Source organism: Pelodiscus sinensis, chromosome 9, assembly GCF_049634645.1.
Source record: "Pelodiscus sinensis isolate JC-2024 chromosome 9, ASM4963464v1, whole genome shotgun sequence".
Taxonomy (NCBI): Eukaryota; Metazoa; Chordata; order Testudines; family Trionychidae; genus Pelodiscus; species Pelodiscus sinensis.
In genome coordinates this window covers 17,103,135-17,123,927 of record NC_134719.1, presented here as the reverse complement: position 1 = coordinate 17,123,927, position 20,793 = coordinate 17,103,135, and the positions used below count along the sequence as shown (strand labels likewise).

Genomic DNA, 20,793 nt, shown 5'->3' with positions numbered 1-20,793 from the left:
AGCTGAGGGCTCACAGTTGAGGAGACACTGCTCTGTATACAGTGCTTTCAAGTTCAGCCTTTGGGACAGACAGCTGAAGTATTCTGCTAGTCTGCGACTAAAGGGTGTGTCTAGACTACAGGGTTTTGTCGACAAAAGTGGACTTTTGTCGACAAAACTATACCTGCGTCCACACTACCAATGAGTTCTGTCGACATAATGTCGACAGAACGCTGCAGTTTTGTCGACGCTGGTAAACCTCATTTTTCAAGGCATAACGCCTTCTGTCGACAGAGTTTCTGTCGACAGAAGGTGTTATTGCATGTAAACTGTCCTTTGCGTCCACACTACCATGTCGACAAAGCAGCTTGCTTTGTTGACAGAACTCAATGTAGTCTAGACGCTCTTTGTCGTCAGAAGTTTTGTTGACAGTATCTGTTGACAAAACTTCTGTCGACAGAAGCCTGTAGTCTAGACGTACCCAAAGGGACATAGAGGAAGAGATAGTCTGTGATTGTTGCTGGAATCTAGGCCATTGCAGTGTTTAACTTGTTGCTGCTTATGTAGGCTGAATTAGTCAGAGCACCGCTGTCATGAATTACCACTTTTAGTTCCTGCCAGAAGGCATCTGTTCTGTAAGGGGTTTATAAATGGAGAGAGAGAGAGACACAAATATTAGGATCCTGGCTTTATTAATTACATTGTTGGAGATCTGTATCCTAAATATCTTCAGGTTTCTTTCCAGGAATCTGACTTTAGTACATGGAAACTGCATATACACTTTATGGATTTATATGAGATGCAATATTGCACTTTTTTGAGGCATAGTCCTAATAACACGAACCCCAAGGGGAGGATTTTTTTAGTAATTATTTCCTTGAAAACTACAGTAAAGAGAAGGAATTGTCTTCTACTATGGAAACTGGTTATATTCAACAAGACAAAAGTCTCTTTGCTTTTGGGCCCCAAGTCACCATAAACCTATTATTCCCCTTCTCTCTAGGCAAATAGGAAAAAAGAGGATGTGAACCTTTAAATAGAAGATCTGAGTTTGTACATGAATCAAAACCTATTGAAGTCATATGGATTCAAACTTATTTTTCCTGAACTTAAATTTAGCTTAAATATTCTTATTTTTATGACTTTGTCTTCTCCTCCTCTATGAAGTCCTTCCTTAAAACTTAATCCTTCCACTTATTCTTCTATCACTAGTATCCTTTCCAGGGCAGTCTCCTGCCACTCTTACACTAATCCTTTTATAATCTGTGTTTTATCAATCTGTTTTACCCAATAAGATCCTTTGAGCAGGGACTTTTTTCCTGCACATACATAAAATGCTATGTATTTCTAAGGCCGTATGTAAATAACAAAATGAAATCTCTGAACTACAAGTTAATTGAGGTTTATAGTGATGATAGTCTTTAATATGGTTGAAGATATGATAAAAAGGGCTCTCTTTTTATCCTTTTGTCAATGAGCTTTAAGTCATATTTATATAAAATGTATTCACTGTCTGAGCAGTCAGGTCAGCTGACATAAGAACAAGAATGATGGGGGAAGAGAGATCTCTGTTGCCATTTAGCACAATTTTTCTATTGGAGCACCATCCCCTTGCCCTCATCACTGGTCCAAGGACAATCAGAAGTGAAGACACTATTTTATCTGGACAGAATTTCATTTTTGAAGAGACTGTGACTCCAGATAACACTATATTGGGTCTGGTTGTTTGAGAGCTTTCTGCCTTTGAGAACTTTTGATCCTCATGCAATTATTTCTTTGTTATGAAAGCATCATGGTGGGTTTCTATAAAACCTTCAGAATAAATAATTGGTGAGAGCGAGAGAATAATCATACAGCTCCTTACTTGCTCTCCACCTGAAGTGCATGGAAGTGAAATTAAACACATTAAAGATGTATTGTATATTTTGCCATCAATGTAATGAAATCTCACAGGGCATATCTTTATTCAGTGATTCCTGGTGCTCAGACTAATGTAATACTTCTTAGAAAGCCAGTGCAGAAATTGATTTATAGTACAAAATGTTTTTCTAATATTGCTCAGGTATAACTTTTTCATAAAGTGGTATTGGCAGAAATATTGTGAAAATATACCAAAAGGAAATTTACATAGAGTATTTGATTAAGGTGGGGGGGGATTTGTCACTCAGTATAAGTATACTGTATGTTTCTTGGCATTTGTATATGGCTATCCAAATAGCTCCAGCATATAACTACATCTGCTCCTCCTTGATTAGTAAGTACTACAGTAGTTTTCTAAATTTGTCTATTTGATTGTTCAATTGAAAAACTTTTTCCCAGTTAAATTGATCTGAATGTACAGTACAACAGTCTAAAGCTCGTGATCTATATAATTGCTCAGCTGGCATCTCTGTAAGCCATACAGATTTCTCACCGAAAAGGCAGTTTGTTTTCTTTGCACCACATCTGAGCTCTCAAGTTTAATTAGCAAAGCCATAGAAGTAGAGTTTTCTGGTGATTTTCCCCCTCTCTTCCCCTTCTCTCCTATTTCCTGACAGAAACATGCAAACACTCTAACAATTTATATAACATTCTAAGAATCTATATATTGAAATACAGAAATATGACTTTGCATGCAGTATTGTCAACTAGCATATGATTTATTGATCATGCCCTATCGTATGACAGGCACTCAGCTAGAATACTATAATATCAATGTACTGTGTCAGAGCATTTGGAAAGAAGTTTCATCGTCGCCTTATAGTTACAAGACAGGGATTAGGGTACAGGCACATGCTTTCTTGTTAAAGAAAGTGAAGGTTTTACTTCTCGGTCACAGCAATGCTTTATAGTCAAAGATTGTTCTTCAACATGCTGTATTTTGAAAACTATTCTTAAACAAGACTAGGGGGCTATGCCCACTGCTTGCTACCTTGCCAACTCCCCCTCTGGCCGCTTTCGCAGCCAGAGAGTCTGATGACATCATTCTGTCGCTCAGCAGGAAAAACTTTTTTTATATAGAGAGACGTTCGACAGTTTTTGCTCTTCTAATTTCTGATAGAACCCTACCAGATTCCAGTCACTGATATTGAAGTTCCAAGCTGCCTATTTCTAAAAGTTACAGAAGCCACTGAGGTGGCAAATAAAAATATGTTGTGTGTTGGTTCATGGAACAGTCACTCTTGTTTCATGAGCGAACTATTTTCAAGAGATTTCTCAGTAGTCAGGATGTATGCTAACACCTCTTCTTCCTACAGCTTCAAACAGTGTCTATACTGTACATCTGTTTCATTTTTATCTGTATTGTTGTTTATTTCTTTAATATTTACCTTAGGAGACAGTGTTGAGCTGACTGACTCAGAAATCAGTTTATCCGGAAGAGGGCAGCCTCTAACAGAAAAGGATGATAAGTAAGTATAATAGTATGTGGCGATAAAATAGCATCATTTTCAGTTATGAGACAAGTGACTATTTCCTTAGAGAGAAAAAACTTAGAATGATTGTTCCTTTATACTTGAGATTGTACAAGGTAGGATTTTCATAAGTAGCTAAGGGAGTTGGACATTGACTTTTCAATGGGATTTGATAAGCTAAGTCCTGTACCATTATTAGAAATCCCACCCATAATGGCAATACTATAATTAAGGTACACAAAGGATTGCGTTTTGATATTTTCCAAACTGTTTCATTTGTGCAAGCTTTTTAGATTTTTCTGGAAGCATTGCTTGTGGCAAAGACGCATTACCAGATTTTAGTGTTTGATAGCTTTCAGCACAATGGGACATGGCTCTAACTTCAAATATATATTTGTTTTGCTAAAGCTTTCCCATAACAATCTTGTTTGTCTTGCTACAAATTCACTTTAATACATGTGTCTTCTGACAGTAATGGATGTTTATATGCCTCAATTCAGCAAAGCACTTAAGCGGATATGTCAAGTTAGGTGGCTGTTCAGGTGCTTTGCTAAATAGGATGGCACATAAGAAGTGCATAAGGCCATTACTGTAATAAAATGATGTGGAAAAAGCTGAAGTACTCAATGTTTTTTTTTGCTTCAGTCTTCACAGACAAGGTCAGATCTCAGACTGGTGCACTGGACAGCACAGTAGCGGGAGGAGGAGGGCAGCCCTCAGTGGTGAAAGAACAGGCTAACGATTATTTAAAAAGCTGGACATGCACAAGTCTGTGGGGCCGGATCTAATGCATCTGAGAGTGCTGAGAGAGCTGTGATTGCAAAGTTGTTGTTCATCTTTACAAATTCATAGCATTCTGGGGAGCTCCCGAACAATTGGAGAAAGGCAAATCTAGTGCACGTCCTTTAAAAGGGGGTAATGGGAGAATCCAGGGTATTAGACTGGTCAGCCTCAAGAAATCAATTTTGAAACACTTGGAGGAAAGGAAGGTGATCAGGAATACTCAGCATTGCCTGCTGTGATAAAATAACTGGCTCTGTAGATGTGGAGAAAGCGGTGGGCATGATATACTTTGATTTTAGCAAAGCTTTTGATATTGTCTCCCACAGTATTCTTGCTAGCAACTTAAAGAAGTATAGCTTGGATGAATGGACTATAAGTGCATAAAAAATTGGTTAGATCATTAGGCTCAAGGGGTAGTGATCAATGGTTCGATGTCTAGTTGACAGTATCAAGCACAGTGCCCCAGGGGTCGGTCCTGGGATAGTTTTGTTCAATATCTTCATTAATGATCTGGATGATGGGATGGATTGCACCCTCAGCAAGTTCATGGATGACACTATTAGATATGTTGTTGGATAGGTATAGGGTCCAGAGTGACCTAGACAAATTGGAGTATTGGACCCAAAGAAATCTGCTGCGATTCAACAAGGACAAGTGTGGAATCCTGCATTTAGGAAGGAAGAATTCCAAGTACTATCATAGACCGAAGTCCAACTGGCTAAGCGGCAGTTCTGTAGAAAAGGACCTGGGGACTATAGTAGAAGAGAAGTTGGATGAGAGTCAACAGTGTGCCCTTGTTTCAAAGAAGACTAATGAAATATTGGGCTGCATTAGGAGGAGTATTGCCAGCAAATCGAGGGAAGTAATCATTCCCCTCTGTTCAGCATTGTTGAGGCTGCATCTGGAGTTTTGTGTTCAATTCTGGGGGTCCCCCACTACTGAAAGGATGTGAAAAAATGGAAGAGCCCAACAGAGGGCACCAAAAATCATTAGGATGGCTAGGACACATAACTTATGAGGATAGGCTGAGGAAACTGGTCTTATTTAGTCTGCAGAAGAGAAGATTATGGTGGGATTTGATAGCAGCCTTCAACTTCCTGAAGTGGGTTCCAAAATGGATGGAGCTAAGCTATTATCAGTGGTGACAGATGACAGAACAAGAAGCAATGGTCTCATGTTGTGATGGGGAAGATTATTATTATTGGATATTAGGGAAAACTATTTCACTAGCAGAGTGGTAAAGCACTAGAATGGTTACCTACAGAAGTGGTAGAATCTCTATCCTTCCAGATTTGGTTTGACAGAGCCCTAGCTGGAACCATTTAATTAGGCTTGATCCTGCTTTGAGCAGGGAGATGGACTAGATGACCTCCTGAGGTCACGTCCAACCCAAATCTTCTATGATTTTATAAGGAAGGAATGCTTAAGTGTTTTGCTGAATTGAAGTCAGAGTTGATTTTATATATATATATATATATAGAGAGAGAGAGAGAGAGAGAGAGAGAGAGAGAGAGAGAGAGAGAGAGAGAGAGAGAGAGAGAGAGAGCGCGAGCTGGTAGTGTAATACATATTAAAATTGCCTGGCATTGCCTATTATAAACTATTTTCTGTTGCTTATAATTTTACCAAACTTTAAAAATTTGGTTGAAATTTTCCATACCAGATATCTGTCGGAGATATCAATTGGGGGGAAATTTCATCCAAAATGGTTCATCTGTTTTCAAAAATGAAGTTGGAGAAGGAACATGTTGTGCCTATGATAAATGCTAGGAGAACTTTTCTTTGAAAATTTCTGTTGCCTCCTTGCTTTGGAGCAAGGCCTTCCAATTTGGCAGGGAATGGCTTTTATGTCAGCGATGTGAATTTTGCTGCCTCTGTAAAAATATATCCAGATTTGGCCATGTTATAAACCTTTTTAAAAATTGCAATTTGCATACATTTGATGGCTAGTTCTGTAACATTACACCCCATGTTCATCCTAGTAATTTTGTTCTGATCTAATTATTGCATGCGCAGATCGCCCGAACCTGGCTCTTCTGGGTTACAATCTACTCGCCATGGGCGAGTAGATTGTATAATTTGTCGAGCCCTGATTATGACCCATTTTGTACAAGATAAGTTATGTAAGGTGTCATGGAAAAGTTATGATTATCCTATTTGTATGATGTATCATTTTTTATCTGAAGTTATGAATATGACTGTGTATTTCACATGTAATCATTGCTTCCAGTCTAGATAGGTGGTTGTGAAGGGCTTATTCAATGTAAAGGGCCATTAGAAAGAACAATAGACCTTAGGAAAAGCATATCCCCTACTGGGTGAACATTCATAAGAATGCTCCAGACAGCCTGTTAAGTAATGGCTGCTGTGACTCAGCAAGGCATGCAAGGGCATGTGACTAGGCCATATGACATGGAACTTCATCTTGGGTGTTTTATTCCAAGCTCAGTTTGTGGGAAAGGGTTTGTGGGAAAGGGAAATAGGCTACAGTTATCTAAGGCAAAGCGTGACATCATCAGTTGTTCTTCACTCCCCCATAACAGAACAGCTAAGACCATGATGTTCAACACACTAGCCACATGTGGCTGTTTGGCCAGTTGAGTGGCTAGTTCACTATAGCAGTAGTCACTATAATGGCTACTACTTCAGATAGAAAAGGACTTGGAACAGGGATAGAGATCCCAAGATGCAAAGCAAGTGCATCTTGTGCCTTAAGAATCTGCAAGTCTGGTTGTGTCATCAGTCACAGTGAGAGATTGTCAATTCAAGTCCTATCCTTCTAGTATGGTAAGCTTAGTTTGCATTTTTGTTCATTTATTAGGTATTGTGCTTAAATCTGTTGGTTATCACTTAAAATCTATCTTTTTCTGATTAATAAACTTATTTTATGTTTTAATCTAAACCATTACGTTTGAAATGAAATGCTTGGGAATCTTAATTCAAGGGGCAGGGACTATTGCATGTCCTCTCCATATTGGAGGTGTGTGTGTGAACTCTATGAATGTATGCTATACAGTTCCCTGTGCAGTGCAAGGTAGTATAATTTTTGGTTTATTCACTAATGCGAGAGAGGAGGAACTGCATGTCTGCAGAGCTGGGGGTTGTCTTGGCTATAGCTTCTCTATTGTTGGTTCACGCAGTGGCTGGTCAGAGAGCCTGCAATTACTGCAGCTGGGTGTGTCCCATTTATTAATGGCATGACATTTATTAAAATTCTATGACCATGAAATTGACCAAAATGTACTGTGAATTTGGTAGAGAACTAGTTATCTGGAAAAACTATTGTTTAGATAGTGGTATTACGGTTGTCTGGGGAGGGGGAAGGGGGCCTAAAAAGACATTTTAAATGATTATTCCCAGTGGATGTCGTCAATATCATTGATTTAAATCATTTCACTTTTATTTCTTTTTTGTAGGTTTATGATGTTGCAATCTGAAGTTGAAAAATCATTGTTGAGATTTCTGAAAATGAGACAAAGCTTAACAAGTTTACAGGTCTGTTTTCCACTGGCTTTAATTTTCTTGATGTATTTTAAAAAGAAACTTGAAGAAAATGAAATGCTGTATAAAGTAGTCTTTGAGACTTAAAGGCAAGAAAAGAAAGCTACATATAAATTGAACAGATTTGACTGAAAATCATTGAGACACAAATAGAGAAGCTCATGGCACCAAGTCACTTTTTTTTCACCAAGTCACTTTTCAGAGTACACTTGCACCGACTAAGTATGACCTCCTGCATAACACGGTAATATCTTTGCTTGTCCACAATTTGAAGCAGAAACAAATCCCACAGCAAGAGAAAAATTCATACCTCTAAACCAGTGAGCCAAATCGACTGTTCTTAACTTGTATCCTGGTGTCTAGGTTGTATGCAAATTGCACAGCATAAGGTCATTACTAACTTGCATTGACAGTTAATCTTGTAAATTATTGCTTTGTAGAATGAATGTACTGTATATTTTAGAGAGTATGTCTGTCTGGTAATCAAGAACTCTTAAATGGTAGGGATGTCATCATGTAGACAATTACACAATTAACCGATAAGCCTAAAATCATCGGTTAATCTTATTGACTACACACCTTCGCCCCCTCCCTTGCTGCCACCTGCCTCCCCAACTCCGCACTGCTTCTTCTATCGGGGGGTTAGGGAAGGCTGCCACAAAGCAGCCTCTGTCAGTGGTGGGCCTCTGTCCACAGGGAGTATAGATCCCCTATGGACAGGGGCTTCTGCCACCCCACGCAGCAGGCAGCTGGTACAGAGGCAGCAGCGCAACGTAGCAGGGGTTCTCCCCAGGAGTGGGGCCGGGAACACATTGGCTGCCGACCCTGCTCTGGGGACTATTGGATAGTCGTGTAACTGCTAATTATACGATATCTAACATCCCTACTGAACGGTAAGAGCTAGGATTGCCAAATTCAGTGTGCAGCTTCCTCTTATCATAACTTAAAGTAACATAATGGTTTAGATCTGCCTGAAATGGAATTGCTTCTTATCCAGCCAAACAGAAATGAGACAGAAACACAGTCCTCAAAATTGACATAACTGAGGAAATGATAAGAGACTGAACCAAGATGAGGAAGAAAAATAGGATGAACCTGGAATAGGATTGCATCTTAATAAACTTTACAGAAAAGAGATAAAACTGATTAATTTGGAGTAATGGGCTGTTTTGGAACAGCTAAATCAATGCTTAAGGTTTAAAAATTAGAAGAAAATGTTATTGGAAACCAAATTGACTCTAGCCCTTTTTTTATTAAAACATATTGAATGATAGGAGTTTATAGTGATGAAGAAACAAAATACACTTGATAGAATTGCTGAATTACAGATCCAAGCAACATAGGTAAATTTGCTATCTGGACCATAAGAATGGTCCAACTAGCTTGTCTTCTGACAGTGGCTACTAGTTTAGTGGGAATGAACAGACCTGGGCAATTACCAGGTGATCCAGTCCTTGTCATCTAATCCTAATTTCTGTCAGTCCTACTCCTGTAAGGAATTAAAAATTAAACACCTGTTTAGGTTGAAGTGATCATACAATTCAATTAATTGTTAATATGTCAGCTTTTGATACAGTCTGTAAAATGTTGTGCACACTGAATCAATTCATGAAAGAGCTCTCACATACGTCAATATACTCAGAAATAATTCTGCCTGTTCAAATTATTGTTTTGATTTATTTTACTTAAAATATGCAGGCTGCCACTATTGTTTCAAAAAGATGTATTTAGATTGCCACCCTTGCACTGTTTTTGAAATCTTTTTAGTTAAAGAGTATTTCAATTTGGCTTTTTCAGATGCCTTTAAAAATAAAATCTTGGTCTTGCAAATTAGGGACGTAAAGCCCTGTTTTATTGGTTACCCTGTTAAACGTATCATTTAACTGGTTAACCAATTTAAGGGGAGGATAGATGGGGGGATGTCACTGTAGACTGGCTGCGGTGGTCACACTGTTGGGCTGGAGCAACCCCCTATCTTCCCTCCGTCCAAAGGCAGGGGCTACTCCAGCATCTCGGCCAGAGCAGCCCCTGCCTGGAGCAGCCAGGGAACCCCACAGGCAGAGGCTGCTGCTGTGTCCTGGTTGGAGCAGCCCCTGCCTGCGAGGCACTCAGGCCCATCACAGACAGCCTTCCTGGTTAACCAGTTACATTAGCAACAGGAATGTGAATGTTTAATAGATACAGTGGGGATTTTTAGGTTTTTTTATTAAAGCTGAAGACCATGTAGAAGAGAATCTTAAAAGCTTGATAGAAATTCTTTCTTTATTAACACATTAAGGCACATTCATACACATACCAGAATTGCTCTTCTGGGAATCAGATGTGACTCTCTCTATTGAAAAAGCTGAAAATATATAAATGAAGCAAAAATAACAGACGCATTTAAAAGTACACAAGGTCATTTTTGAAAATGGAACTATTTATTTAGGAGCTTAAGTCCCAGTGCCTTTCACTCACTTAATTCACTTAGGTGCTTATGAAAATTTCACCCTTTGCTGGGGTAGGTTAATTATAAGTTGAATTGAAAATGTTTGTTAGACTGATTATGCAGGGCAGTAGCTGTGTTGGTGACAGGACATTAGAGAGACAAAGTAGGTGAGATAATAGCTGAAGAAGAACTCTGTGTAAGCTTGAAAGCTTGTCTCTCTCACAGAAGTTGGTCCAATAGAAAATATTATTTCACCTACCTTTTCTCACTCTGTATGTTGCCTGGGTTTAGGAATAGAATTACAGTAATATTGTTTTTAATTCTACTTTCAGGCTCTAGAGGGCAGTGGAGAGCTTGAAAATATTTTTGGTGTCTCAGACTCTGCCTGTAACTTGAAGGCTGAAGTGCAAAAGACCAAAGCGCTAGGTAAGCTTTAACAGTTTTAACCCCTTTACTATTATTTAACAAATAACATGGATCAGATTTCATAATAAATATGCTAATTTTGAATTTTACAATACTACAGTCACTAATATTAGGTGCAGCAATACAAATAGCATTTTTGTAAACAGGATGCTAGTGTTTAAGTGTCTTTATGCTTACTTTACTAACCAAAGCAAGTACGTTCAGGATAGGCCCAAACTTTCAAACTTCACTGCACCATTACCCCCTTCTGACAATAAAAATTACTACCTAACTCCCAGGACAGGAGCCTGAAGCCAAAGCCTGAAGCTGAATGAGTCCCACTGCCCCAGCCAGGGGGCCAAACCCAAAGGACTTCATCCTCAGCCCACTGTCCAGGACTGAAGCCCTTGGGGCTTTAGCTTCAGCCCTGAGTAGTGGGTTTTGGGCTTCGACTTCAACTCTGGATCCCAGCATGCCTCAGCCAGCCAGCCCTGGTAACTCCATTAAAATGGGGTCATGACCCACTTTGGGATCTAGTCCCACAGTTTGAAACCCACTGAGATAGGGCATTACATCAGCCTCCTGGACTTAGCAAACAAGATGTCAGATCTTTGTGGCATGCAAGCATTTCTGCTAACAGTAAAAGGAAAGAACTATTTCTCTGATCTTGAGACAAAATGTTATGTTAGCATCAAGTGAGAGCGTAAGAAAAATAATGGGTGGAACAGAAGCACTAATTTGAGACACTGAGCTTGGATTTTTCAGATTATTTTTTATTATGAGTTTTAGCCAACAATGTGTGCTGGTTTTAATATCTTTTAAAAAGTCCATCTGCGTGAGGGGATAAAGAAAAGGTATCTTGTCTTTAGCTGCTTTCATTAAAATCTTTAGTGTAAAGTGTTCTTGACCTTTAAATGTGTTTTATTCATTAGTGACTGAAGCAGAAAAACTGAAGCTGCTGAAAAGGAGTAATGCAAACCATCCTGCCCGAGGTAATATTTATTTTTAAATTTGTTATGTAGCATCTGCTTTGATGGTTAATAGCCATCATTGGGCTCCTTTCACTGACTTCCTTTTGAAAGTCTTCAAATAACCTTTAGCAAAGAACCATATCAGATTTGTGTTTCCTTCCTATATATAGGCTAAACTAATCTTTCTTTTATGTTCTTTGAAACTTTGTTTCTTTTTAGCTGTTTTGTTGTACGCAGAAGTTCTTATTGAAGAAACAATGCATAAGGAGGGCAGTTAAGTATTAATGCATTGGGGCCTTATCTAAAGGCCATTGAAGTTAGTCATGCCCTTTAGCCTTTTTATTTATAAACATACTATCTACCAGTTGCCATTATTCATCCTCGTCTTCCATCACACGCAACTTTCTTTGCATCTTTTTGCTTCAGAGACCATATTGCTTTATCTCTGTTATGAGGTTACTAGTACACTCTTGAGGACACTGAAATACTAAACATTACATCATTTCATAACTCTTATTCTGGCAGATAAAAATTCTGACTAAGCTGATTAAAAATACAATTGAAACTACAGCAGAAAAAGAATGAGATTGTGTCCTAGTTCACGAGAATCAATACTTCTGTAGGGTAGAGAAAGAAAAGTGTTAAGAACTTTAACTGCAATAAATGGTGAGTTCAAAGCAAAGAAATGGTGTGAACTGAGTGAGTATGTATTAATGTACCACTGACTATGGGCTGTTATAGCAATAGACCAATGTCATCTTTAAGATGAGAAAAAGTGTCACTATAGGACTATTGCAAACTTGTCATAACTTTGAGGAGATGAAATGACGACCAATTAAAGGATTTTCTTTTCTGGAAAGCGCTTGGCACTTGATGTAGCAGGAATCTTTGGAGCAGCAGTGGCGCCATCAAAGTAACAACAACTGCACTCTGCAAACCAGTGATTTACCATCTCATCACTGGGCCTTTATGCCGATCCTGAAAGACGTGACCGAGTCAAGTGATGAAAGGAATAGAACACTGGATTATGACTCAGAGATCTAGGTTCTGTCTTCCAGGGCACTGCCACTGGTTGGATTAGTGCCCTTAGGCAAGTAACTGCCCCTCTCTGTGCCTTGTTTTCATATCTGTAAAATGGAGATAATCCTACTGCCCTCCTGTTTAAGCATCTTACAGACAGGTATGATTGGAGTCTCACTAGGGGAGTAGTAGTTTCTAATAACATGAAGGGTAAAGCCAGATATGAACCTAGGTTCTTTGAGTTTCATGGACTTCTGAAATTCCCTGGTAGATAAATAATCTGATGAAACACTGTAGCCATTAGTAATTTACTGCCTGTGCCCTACATGTGTTCTTCCTATTCCACCTCCGAATCAAGTATCCATTATTTTCTGATGACTGATAAAGTGTAAGACACGAAAGACATGTTTCAATTAATTTAAATTTAGACAAGTATAATTGAAAAAAATAAAATGAGGGAATTTCTACTATCCTGTGTTGTGATTGCAAAAGAAACTAAACTTTTTGTCTATTTTAAGTTCCTAACCCACAGAAACTGTTCTAGATACCAACCCATCAAATCAGCATGGATTGCTTCTTAGCTGCAGGTCCCTATGCTTTCTGCTATAGCAAATTCTCCTCCTACAGTGGAAAAAAAATCTTAATTCAAGACACTCTTGCTCACTCGGAAGAGACTAAGAGAGAAAAGGAACTAGCTGCAACTCCCTTTTGTGTGTGTGTGTGGGGAGGGGGGAGGAATTAAACCATTTGTGCAAAGTGAAAACCAATAGAGAGCATCTTGGGCCATTGCTGACAGGCAGTTGGTGTCTCTCTTGTGAAATGCTTTTTAGCTGCCACAGTGAAACCAATGTATGGGCCCATTTGTGCTACAGAAGATAGTCCATGCCAACTTATCATGCTCATTAGACAACATTTTTTTCACCCTGAATCTGAATTCGTTGTCTGAAAGTAGGACAGAAGCATAGCTACCACTTTAAGTTAAACAACTTTAATGTAGTTACAACTTTAATCACTTTAATTCCACTTCAACAAGGACTAAGTAAGCTTCATTGTGCTGTCTTTAAAAATATGGGAAAAAGAGGAGCAAAGAAAATGTGTGATAAAAGAAAGTATTTGGAGATTTTTTTATTTTATTTTGCCCTTTTAGTTTTGGATGTGGTTTTTTCATAATTATTTTTAATTAGTTATGCTCAAAACTTGAAACCTATGACTATTCTGTGGCTTGATACAGCTGGAATGTCACATTATCATCACATGGTGAGGCATGAAATTTATTTACTTTACATAAACAACCTCTGCTTAAAACAACTTAATACAGAAAATTCCTTAGTCAATGAGCAGCATTATGTAGGACTCAGTATATCATTTTGTGTGATCAGCATAAAAAATGGCATCATTGTTGGTCCATGACTAGCATTTACAGTAAACAAAATGTTTTTGAATAAAATGTAAGCAAACTCTAGAGCAGCTGCCAAGAGATGAAATCTCATCAGCTTGCTGCAGTCCAAAACATGCTTTGTGTATGGTGAGAATAAATATATAGGTTGCTTTGTGCATATTTTAAAGAATGCTTAACAGTTTCAGCATTTAGAGGACTGATGATAAAATTCAAAACAGTGAAGCAACTTTAGCTGGCAGTTACAAAATATTAATAGTTTCTCTACATTTCCTGAGAAGAAAAACATTGTAGCACTAAAATGAGCACAAACCATGCCCATGAATGAGTCTGTTGTGTTCTGCAAGGCTCAGTAGAGAGTCTTCTGGCTAAATATTCTCAGATGATCATATATTTACAGTGTTAAGAAAACTATATTCAGAACTTTAATTCATAGGCTACATTCAAATAGGGAAATGAGCCCATTTTCCAGGTACTCATGCTTGCAAGAAGTTAGGTAAATTTGGTATTACTCTTCCCTGACACCAATAAGGAAGTTTTAACTCCTCCCTATTTTTGTTCAGGGCAATGGAACCAATTTTCCCCTCTCCCTACAAAAACACTAACAATATTGGTTTTCAGGTGAACAAGTCACTCTTTAACTTAACCACATGGGAACAGGTATGTGCAACTAAGGAAGTTAAAACTGTATGAGATATCAGTCTAGATGATTTCAAGTTCCTGTTAGCCTCCAGTCTTGCTGTACCTCACAAGGTGGATGGTAGTTTTCTTGTCTCTGGTTAGTTATACCTTATATACCAGAGGAGGCTGACAAGAAAACAAATAACTGCTCCTGCATGCAAGCAGTGCAAACTGCTCCAACTGGGTTTTTCTGTCACTTGTACGTAAATTCTTAAACATCATGTTCTCAACCATCAGTTGATACCAGACTACAGTTGCTCAAACTCACTGCTCAGTCTAAACCAGGCATGTCCAAAGTCCGGCCCGCGGGCCAATTGCGGCCCGTGTTCCGATTTAATACGGCCCCCGCTTCCTCCCCCTCTCCTGGCTCCCCGGCGCTCTTTTGAACTGGCGCGTCCAGCGCGCTGCTTCCGGCCGTGCCGCCGCTGCCCATGGCCTCCGCGGTCCTAGAGCCTGCCCTCTAGGGCACGTCCGCAGCCCCGCTCCCCCGCTCGGCTGTGGGTTCGCCCTGCCCCCGGGCCACCGTGAGGCCGGCGTGCCCTGCGCTCTCCGCCCACCTCCGACCCTGCGGGCCCTCCGCCTTGGGGCTGAGAGTGCGGGGACGGCCCTCACGCATGTTCACTTCTTCAAATCTGGCCCTCTTTGAAAAAAGTTTGGACACCCCTGGTCTAAACTATCTGGACATTATTCTGCACTTACACAATAGACTATAAAGAGCAAACCATCTGTAAAGGGATTTCTTTAGTAACAAGATCAGTTTCCCTTCATTCTATTTGTTTTCATACTTAAGTCTTTAATGCTGTTCTATTTCATGCACAACAAAGATTTTTGTTTCATTGTAACTTGCATTTTGTGGATAAAAGTGGTTTCTTTGCCGAAGCTTGAATACATCTTTTTGTGATCCATCCAAGTGTCATTGTCCTCCTAGCTTGGAATTATACTTATGGAAAATTTGATGGCCTTACAGGCTGAAGAAGGCAATAAGTGTCTAGACCAGTGTCCAAATTCTATAGTGCCATTGAATTGTTGTAGGTTCAAGTGTCTGTCTTGGTTGAAGTGAGAAACTAACTTTGTCCATGAGAGAAATACCATTGATGTGTAAGATTGTAGACAGTTTTTTTTGACTCATGGTGTATTATATTTTCTTTCTTCATTGTTTAAAAAAATTTCCCAACAGGCTCTGGTTTTACTGTGTTGCATGTGTACCTTAGAGTGAAAATATAAAATACATTTTGAAATTTGGAAGGTATGAAAGTCTGAGGTCAGAGACATGAACTTTTTGGGGAGTAAGTCATAAACTTCTCCGATGATTTAACATCCTGTGCTATGCAGATGAAATATTAAGCTATTAACTGTTGGCTGACAGAAATGCACGAGACACACAGCTATTAGACTTCAGACATATGTATATACTAGACTGTCAACTTACCTTCTCTATGTGGGTATCAACCATATGGATTCAAGAACTTTCACACCTTTGTTTATTCCCTATTTTCCTATCTACTTTTTTCAGAATCAATTTTTAAAATAATCTGGCCAATTGAGACTTTAGAATACGAAGCCTAATGAAAAATTAAAAAGAACTACTGATTCATTACAATATGAATATGTATAACAACTTCCACATGGCTATAAATACTCTGTCTGTAATCTCCTAGGAATATAATTATTTTAAATAAAGAAACAGTTTGAACTCACTTAATAGCAATCTTACGTTTAAGAGGTGTAAATAACTTTCTATCCAGACATTACAAATATCCAGGTGCTCTGTATGTGCTGATGACAACAAAATTGAAAAGAAAGACTGTAATAATTCTGACTGGTTTTCTCTGCAGAAGATATTGATTATTTGTGTGTGGTGAGAGATTTGGAAAATTCAATTAAAGGAGTTGTGCAAAGGTTTCATAAATTTTCCCTGTACAGCGTGTACACAGACATTGTTGTGTATTAAATCAATGCAGCACTTCACAATATATTTTCTTTGAAACATAAAAATAAATAACATTTAAACAGTTCTGCTTACTACAGAAACAAATTTTATTTTCTGTGAAGCATTTAGTCATGTGCTATCACTGACTCATACACATTTGCCAGCTGTAACAAATTTTATAGACATTTTCTCCAGAGACATAGCTCATATACTATGAATTTTTAAATGAGCAAGTGGTGAAGAAGGGATGTCAGCAATATAAAAATTGATCAGTTAAAAGATAAAAGCATAAGTAAAGAGATTTGTATGGTAGTCTTAATAGGTTTTATTAAATAAAAATACTATAAAAAGACAGTAATGAATAGACTGAAGGTTTTAACTGTGGTTGAGGTGAAGAAAAATTATTCTGGCACATTTAGTAGAAGATTGGTTTTATAGCACCTGACAGGTGAACATTTTTTCTCTCTTCTTTTTAGATGTGTAAATGTTTCAGAGCAGTCCAATTGAGGAGTGGGAGGGGACAGGAGACAGGCCTTGGAAAGATCCTGTCCTTTTTTCTGTAGTTGGGAACTTCTGCCATCCCATAGAAGCTGCAGGGCAGGATTTGTACCCAGTATTCAAGCAACTGTCATGCACGCCTATGCGCTGATACCCCAAGGACTTTAGTTTGGGTTTCTTGTCTAGCTCCCTTATCCAGTTGGGGAACGTGTTGGAGAAAGCAGTCTCTGCTAGCTGGGAGCTTTTATTAGAGCAAAGACTGCAACAATCCTTCCACCTCTGCTTTTCTGGTGAACTTCCTAGAATTCTGCTCTGGCCTACTGGGTTTCCACAGCAGGGTATGCACTGGGTAGCATTTTTTCTAGTTGCAGTGGCCAAGACAGGATTTGACAGTGATGAAGGTTGGGTAAATTTTGTTAGGTTTGTATTTATTAAAAGATTGGGGGGGGGTATTAATTAAGACTTATGCGTATAAAGGTGTTGAACATTATGAAAATGTGTATTATTATTGTTTGAGTCATAGGGTACATCTACACAGAAGGGCTAAAGTTGGAATAAGCTACACAACTTTAGCGTATATCAATTGTGTAGCTTAAGTAAAAAAAGCTTATTTTGGCTTTTGGTCTACACAGCAGGAAGTTGAAGGAAGAGCACTCTTCCTTTGATTTCCCTTACTCCTCATAAAATGAGGGTTACCATGACTCAGAGTAAGAAGTCCTCCAGCTCGACATTATTTCAAAATGCTTGTAGTGTGGACGCGCTCTTTATTTCAGAATAACCCCGCTGTATAGACATACCCATAATGTTTAAGGCCAGAGGTCATCTACCCTGACCTCTTGTGTATCACAAGCCCCCAACTATATAAAACCCAACAACAGAAATGAGACTAGACAGGAGACTAGACTGTTATATTCCACGGGCCGAGAGTAGGAGGGACTTGATCATCTCCTTGTTAGCTTCATGAAGAAAAGTGCTTAACCAAACTTAGGACAGGTATAGTAAGTCATGTGAGGTTTCTTGGCCAAACCTCAATGAATGTAGTGGAGTCTAACACAGGGTGTGTGAGACATTTTGTATATATACTTTTACAGACTGTGTGATTTGCATGTCTTTTCACTAGTTGATTTCTTAAGCAATTACTTGCAAATAAGAGCTCTTACAAGAGAGGATTTTTTTTAATTCAGAAATTACAATTAGTACAAAAACCCCAGCAGTTTGGAAATCCAGTGTTCACTATTAAATCTCAGTCTGTTACTATCCGTTACAGATGACACAATCTGTGATTTCAGTTGTTTTCCTAGTCTAAATACAAGTAACTGTCAGTATAATTGCTTTTTAATGGCTACTTGTGCAAACAGTAAAATTACTTAGTGGGTAGAAGGCTCTAGATACAAGTACACATGGAGTAAAGTCCCACTGGATGCAGTATTTGTGAAATGACTTTATCAAACCTAGGTGGGGCCAGAATTCCTTGTCAAATTTGGCCCAGACCCAGGCACTGTTTTGGAATTTCTGAGTCTGCTGCTTATACTCTTTGATGGGCTGGGACAGGCAGCCTGAGGCTGGCGACAACCAAACGGGGAACGTTGGACTTTCATATATGTGTGCTGTCCCCCTGCACCCTTTGTAAAGGTGAAGTTTAGTCTGTGACAGGTGGCATGTTTAAGCATGTGCACACTAAGAAGAAACTCAGTCAAGTGACACCATTATCTCATAAGAACGGCCATACTGGGTCAGACCAAAGGTCCATCCAGCCCAGTACCCTGTCTGCCGACTGTGGCCAATGCCAGGTGCCCCAGAGGGAGTGAATCAAACAGGTACTGATCAAGCGATCTCTCTCTGCCATCCATCTCCACCCTCTGACAAACAGAGGCTGGGGACACCATTCCTTACCCATACTGGATAATAGCCATTTATGGACTTAACCTCCATGAATGTATCTAGTTCTCTTTTAAACTCTGTTATAGTCCTAGCCTTCTCAGCCTCCTCAGGCAAGGAGTTCTACAGATTGACTATGCACTATATGAAGAAGAACTTCCTTTTATTTGTTTTAAACCTGCTGCCCATTAATTTCATTTGGTGGCCCCTAGTTCTTATATTATGGGAACAAGTAAATAACTTTTCCTTATTCACTTTCTCCACACCACTCATGATTTTATAGACCTCTATGATATCCCCCCTTAGTCTCCTCTTTTCCAAGCTGAAAAGTCCCAGTCTCTAATCTATCCTCATATAGGACCCATTCCAAACCCCTAATCATTTTAGTTGCCCTTCTCTGAACCTTTTCCAATGCCAATATATCTTTTTTGAGATGAGGAGACCACTTCTGTACACAGTATTCCAGATGTGGGCATACCATGGATTATATAACAGTAATAAGATATTCATCTTATTTTCTATCCCTTTTTCTTTTCCATCCCTGCTTTCCTAGATCATGCATCACCCAAGTCTATCCAACTGGATGTAAACAGAAACCTTATTAAGCCAAAAAAAAAATTTAAAAAAATAAAACAGCATTAAAATAGCATGTCCCCTTTAAGTGCAGGGCTAGGAACAGGGGAGTGGTTGAGCACTCAGACCCAGGGAAAGCATTGCTTCCCCTAGGTATTTTGGCCGGCAGTCATTTTGTGCCGGCAGCCTTGCAAACCTGGTAAGCATGGGGGCTGGAGGTGTTGGGGGCTAGAGAGAGGCTGGGAGACCGGGCGCTGAGTGTTTGTAGGGTTGCCAGGTGCCTGGCATTTTCGCCTCCTGGCTGGGGAAAAATTCAGAAAATACCAGACATTTTAGGTGTCCAGTATTCTCTGAATTTTTTTACTGTACAGGAGCCAAAAATACCGGACTGTCCGGGTGAATACCGGACACCTGGCAACCCTACATCCCGTCCTGCAAGGTTCTTCAGCCATTTGTACTACTGCTCAGGGGCAGATGACAGTTTTGCGGGGCCCCCCATTTGCCACGGCACATGCGCCGTGACGCCATGCACATGTGCGGTGGTGCCACGGCGCATGTGCGGGGCTTTTTTAAGCGCGGGGCCCGGGGCGGCCGCCCCGTTCGCCATGCCCTATATCCGCCTCTGCTACTGCTCCATGTTCACGGGCTACCAAAGGCAGCTTGCTCCTCTGGGAGAGCTGAGAATGGGAGATCTGTCCCCTCCTGGGGCTAGGAATTTCTGAGCGGGTTTACTCCCTTTGCGGTGTGCTTCACAGGTGTGATGATGGGCCCGCCTGAGCCCGTAGCTGCTCATGAATAAAGCAGAGATTGTATATTCCGTCTCCAGGTGTGTCTACACTAGCACTGGAGACATAAGCTCAGGTAGACATACTCTTGCTAGTTCTGACTCTGCTAGCATTCTAAAAAGAGAAGAGAGAAGCAGTGGCAACACAAGCCATGTGTCATGCAAACTGCCAGGGATGCAATACACACACTGCTAGCCCAGCTGGAGACTCACACTGCTTGAGCTATACTTCTACTGTTAGCATGCAGTCACAATCTGAGTGAGAGCTGGAATGTCTGCTGGAGCTGGCAGCAAATTGTAGACATACCCATAGACCCCTAAGTGGCCATTTCACATTGCAAGGATACAGCAACATTTCAGACCATCAGTAGCCCCCAGTCTTGTTGCAGACACACCTTTAACATAAGGCCATCTGTGCTAGTTCCACGCTATTGTGGGATTCCTTTAAATGGAGAATTGATAATTTCACCCTTCCAAGAGGATGGGAATAGGAAATCTGGCCCACAGTGCCCCTTATGTATAATATCTATAGGCTATAAAATGTTTAATATTGTCAGTGCATCTGAGTATAATT

At 39.7% G+C, this 20,793-nt stretch overlaps 1 protein-coding gene across 2 annotated transcripts in view; it reads left to right on the top strand.

Annotated features, from left to right (window-relative positions):
• LOC112546122 (centromere protein R) overlaps positions 1 to 20,793 on the top strand; it is a 54,695-nt gene that overhangs the window by 29,362 nt on the left and 4,540 nt on the right. For both annotated transcript variants that reach the window (XR_012905900.1, XM_075936155.1), the window contains exons 4-7: positions 3,293 to 3,368; positions 7,571 to 7,649; positions 10,416 to 10,509; positions 11,421 to 11,480. Coding sequence is in view for 1 of the 2 variants with exons in the window: in XM_075936155.1 (XP_075792270.1) it covers positions 3,293 to 3,368; positions 7,571 to 7,649; positions 10,416 to 10,509; positions 11,421 to 11,480 (309 nt within the window). In the remaining variant the exon portion in view is untranslated. The remainder of the gene's footprint in view (positions 1 to 3,292; positions 3,369 to 7,570; positions 7,650 to 10,415; positions 10,510 to 11,420; positions 11,481 to 20,793) is intronic.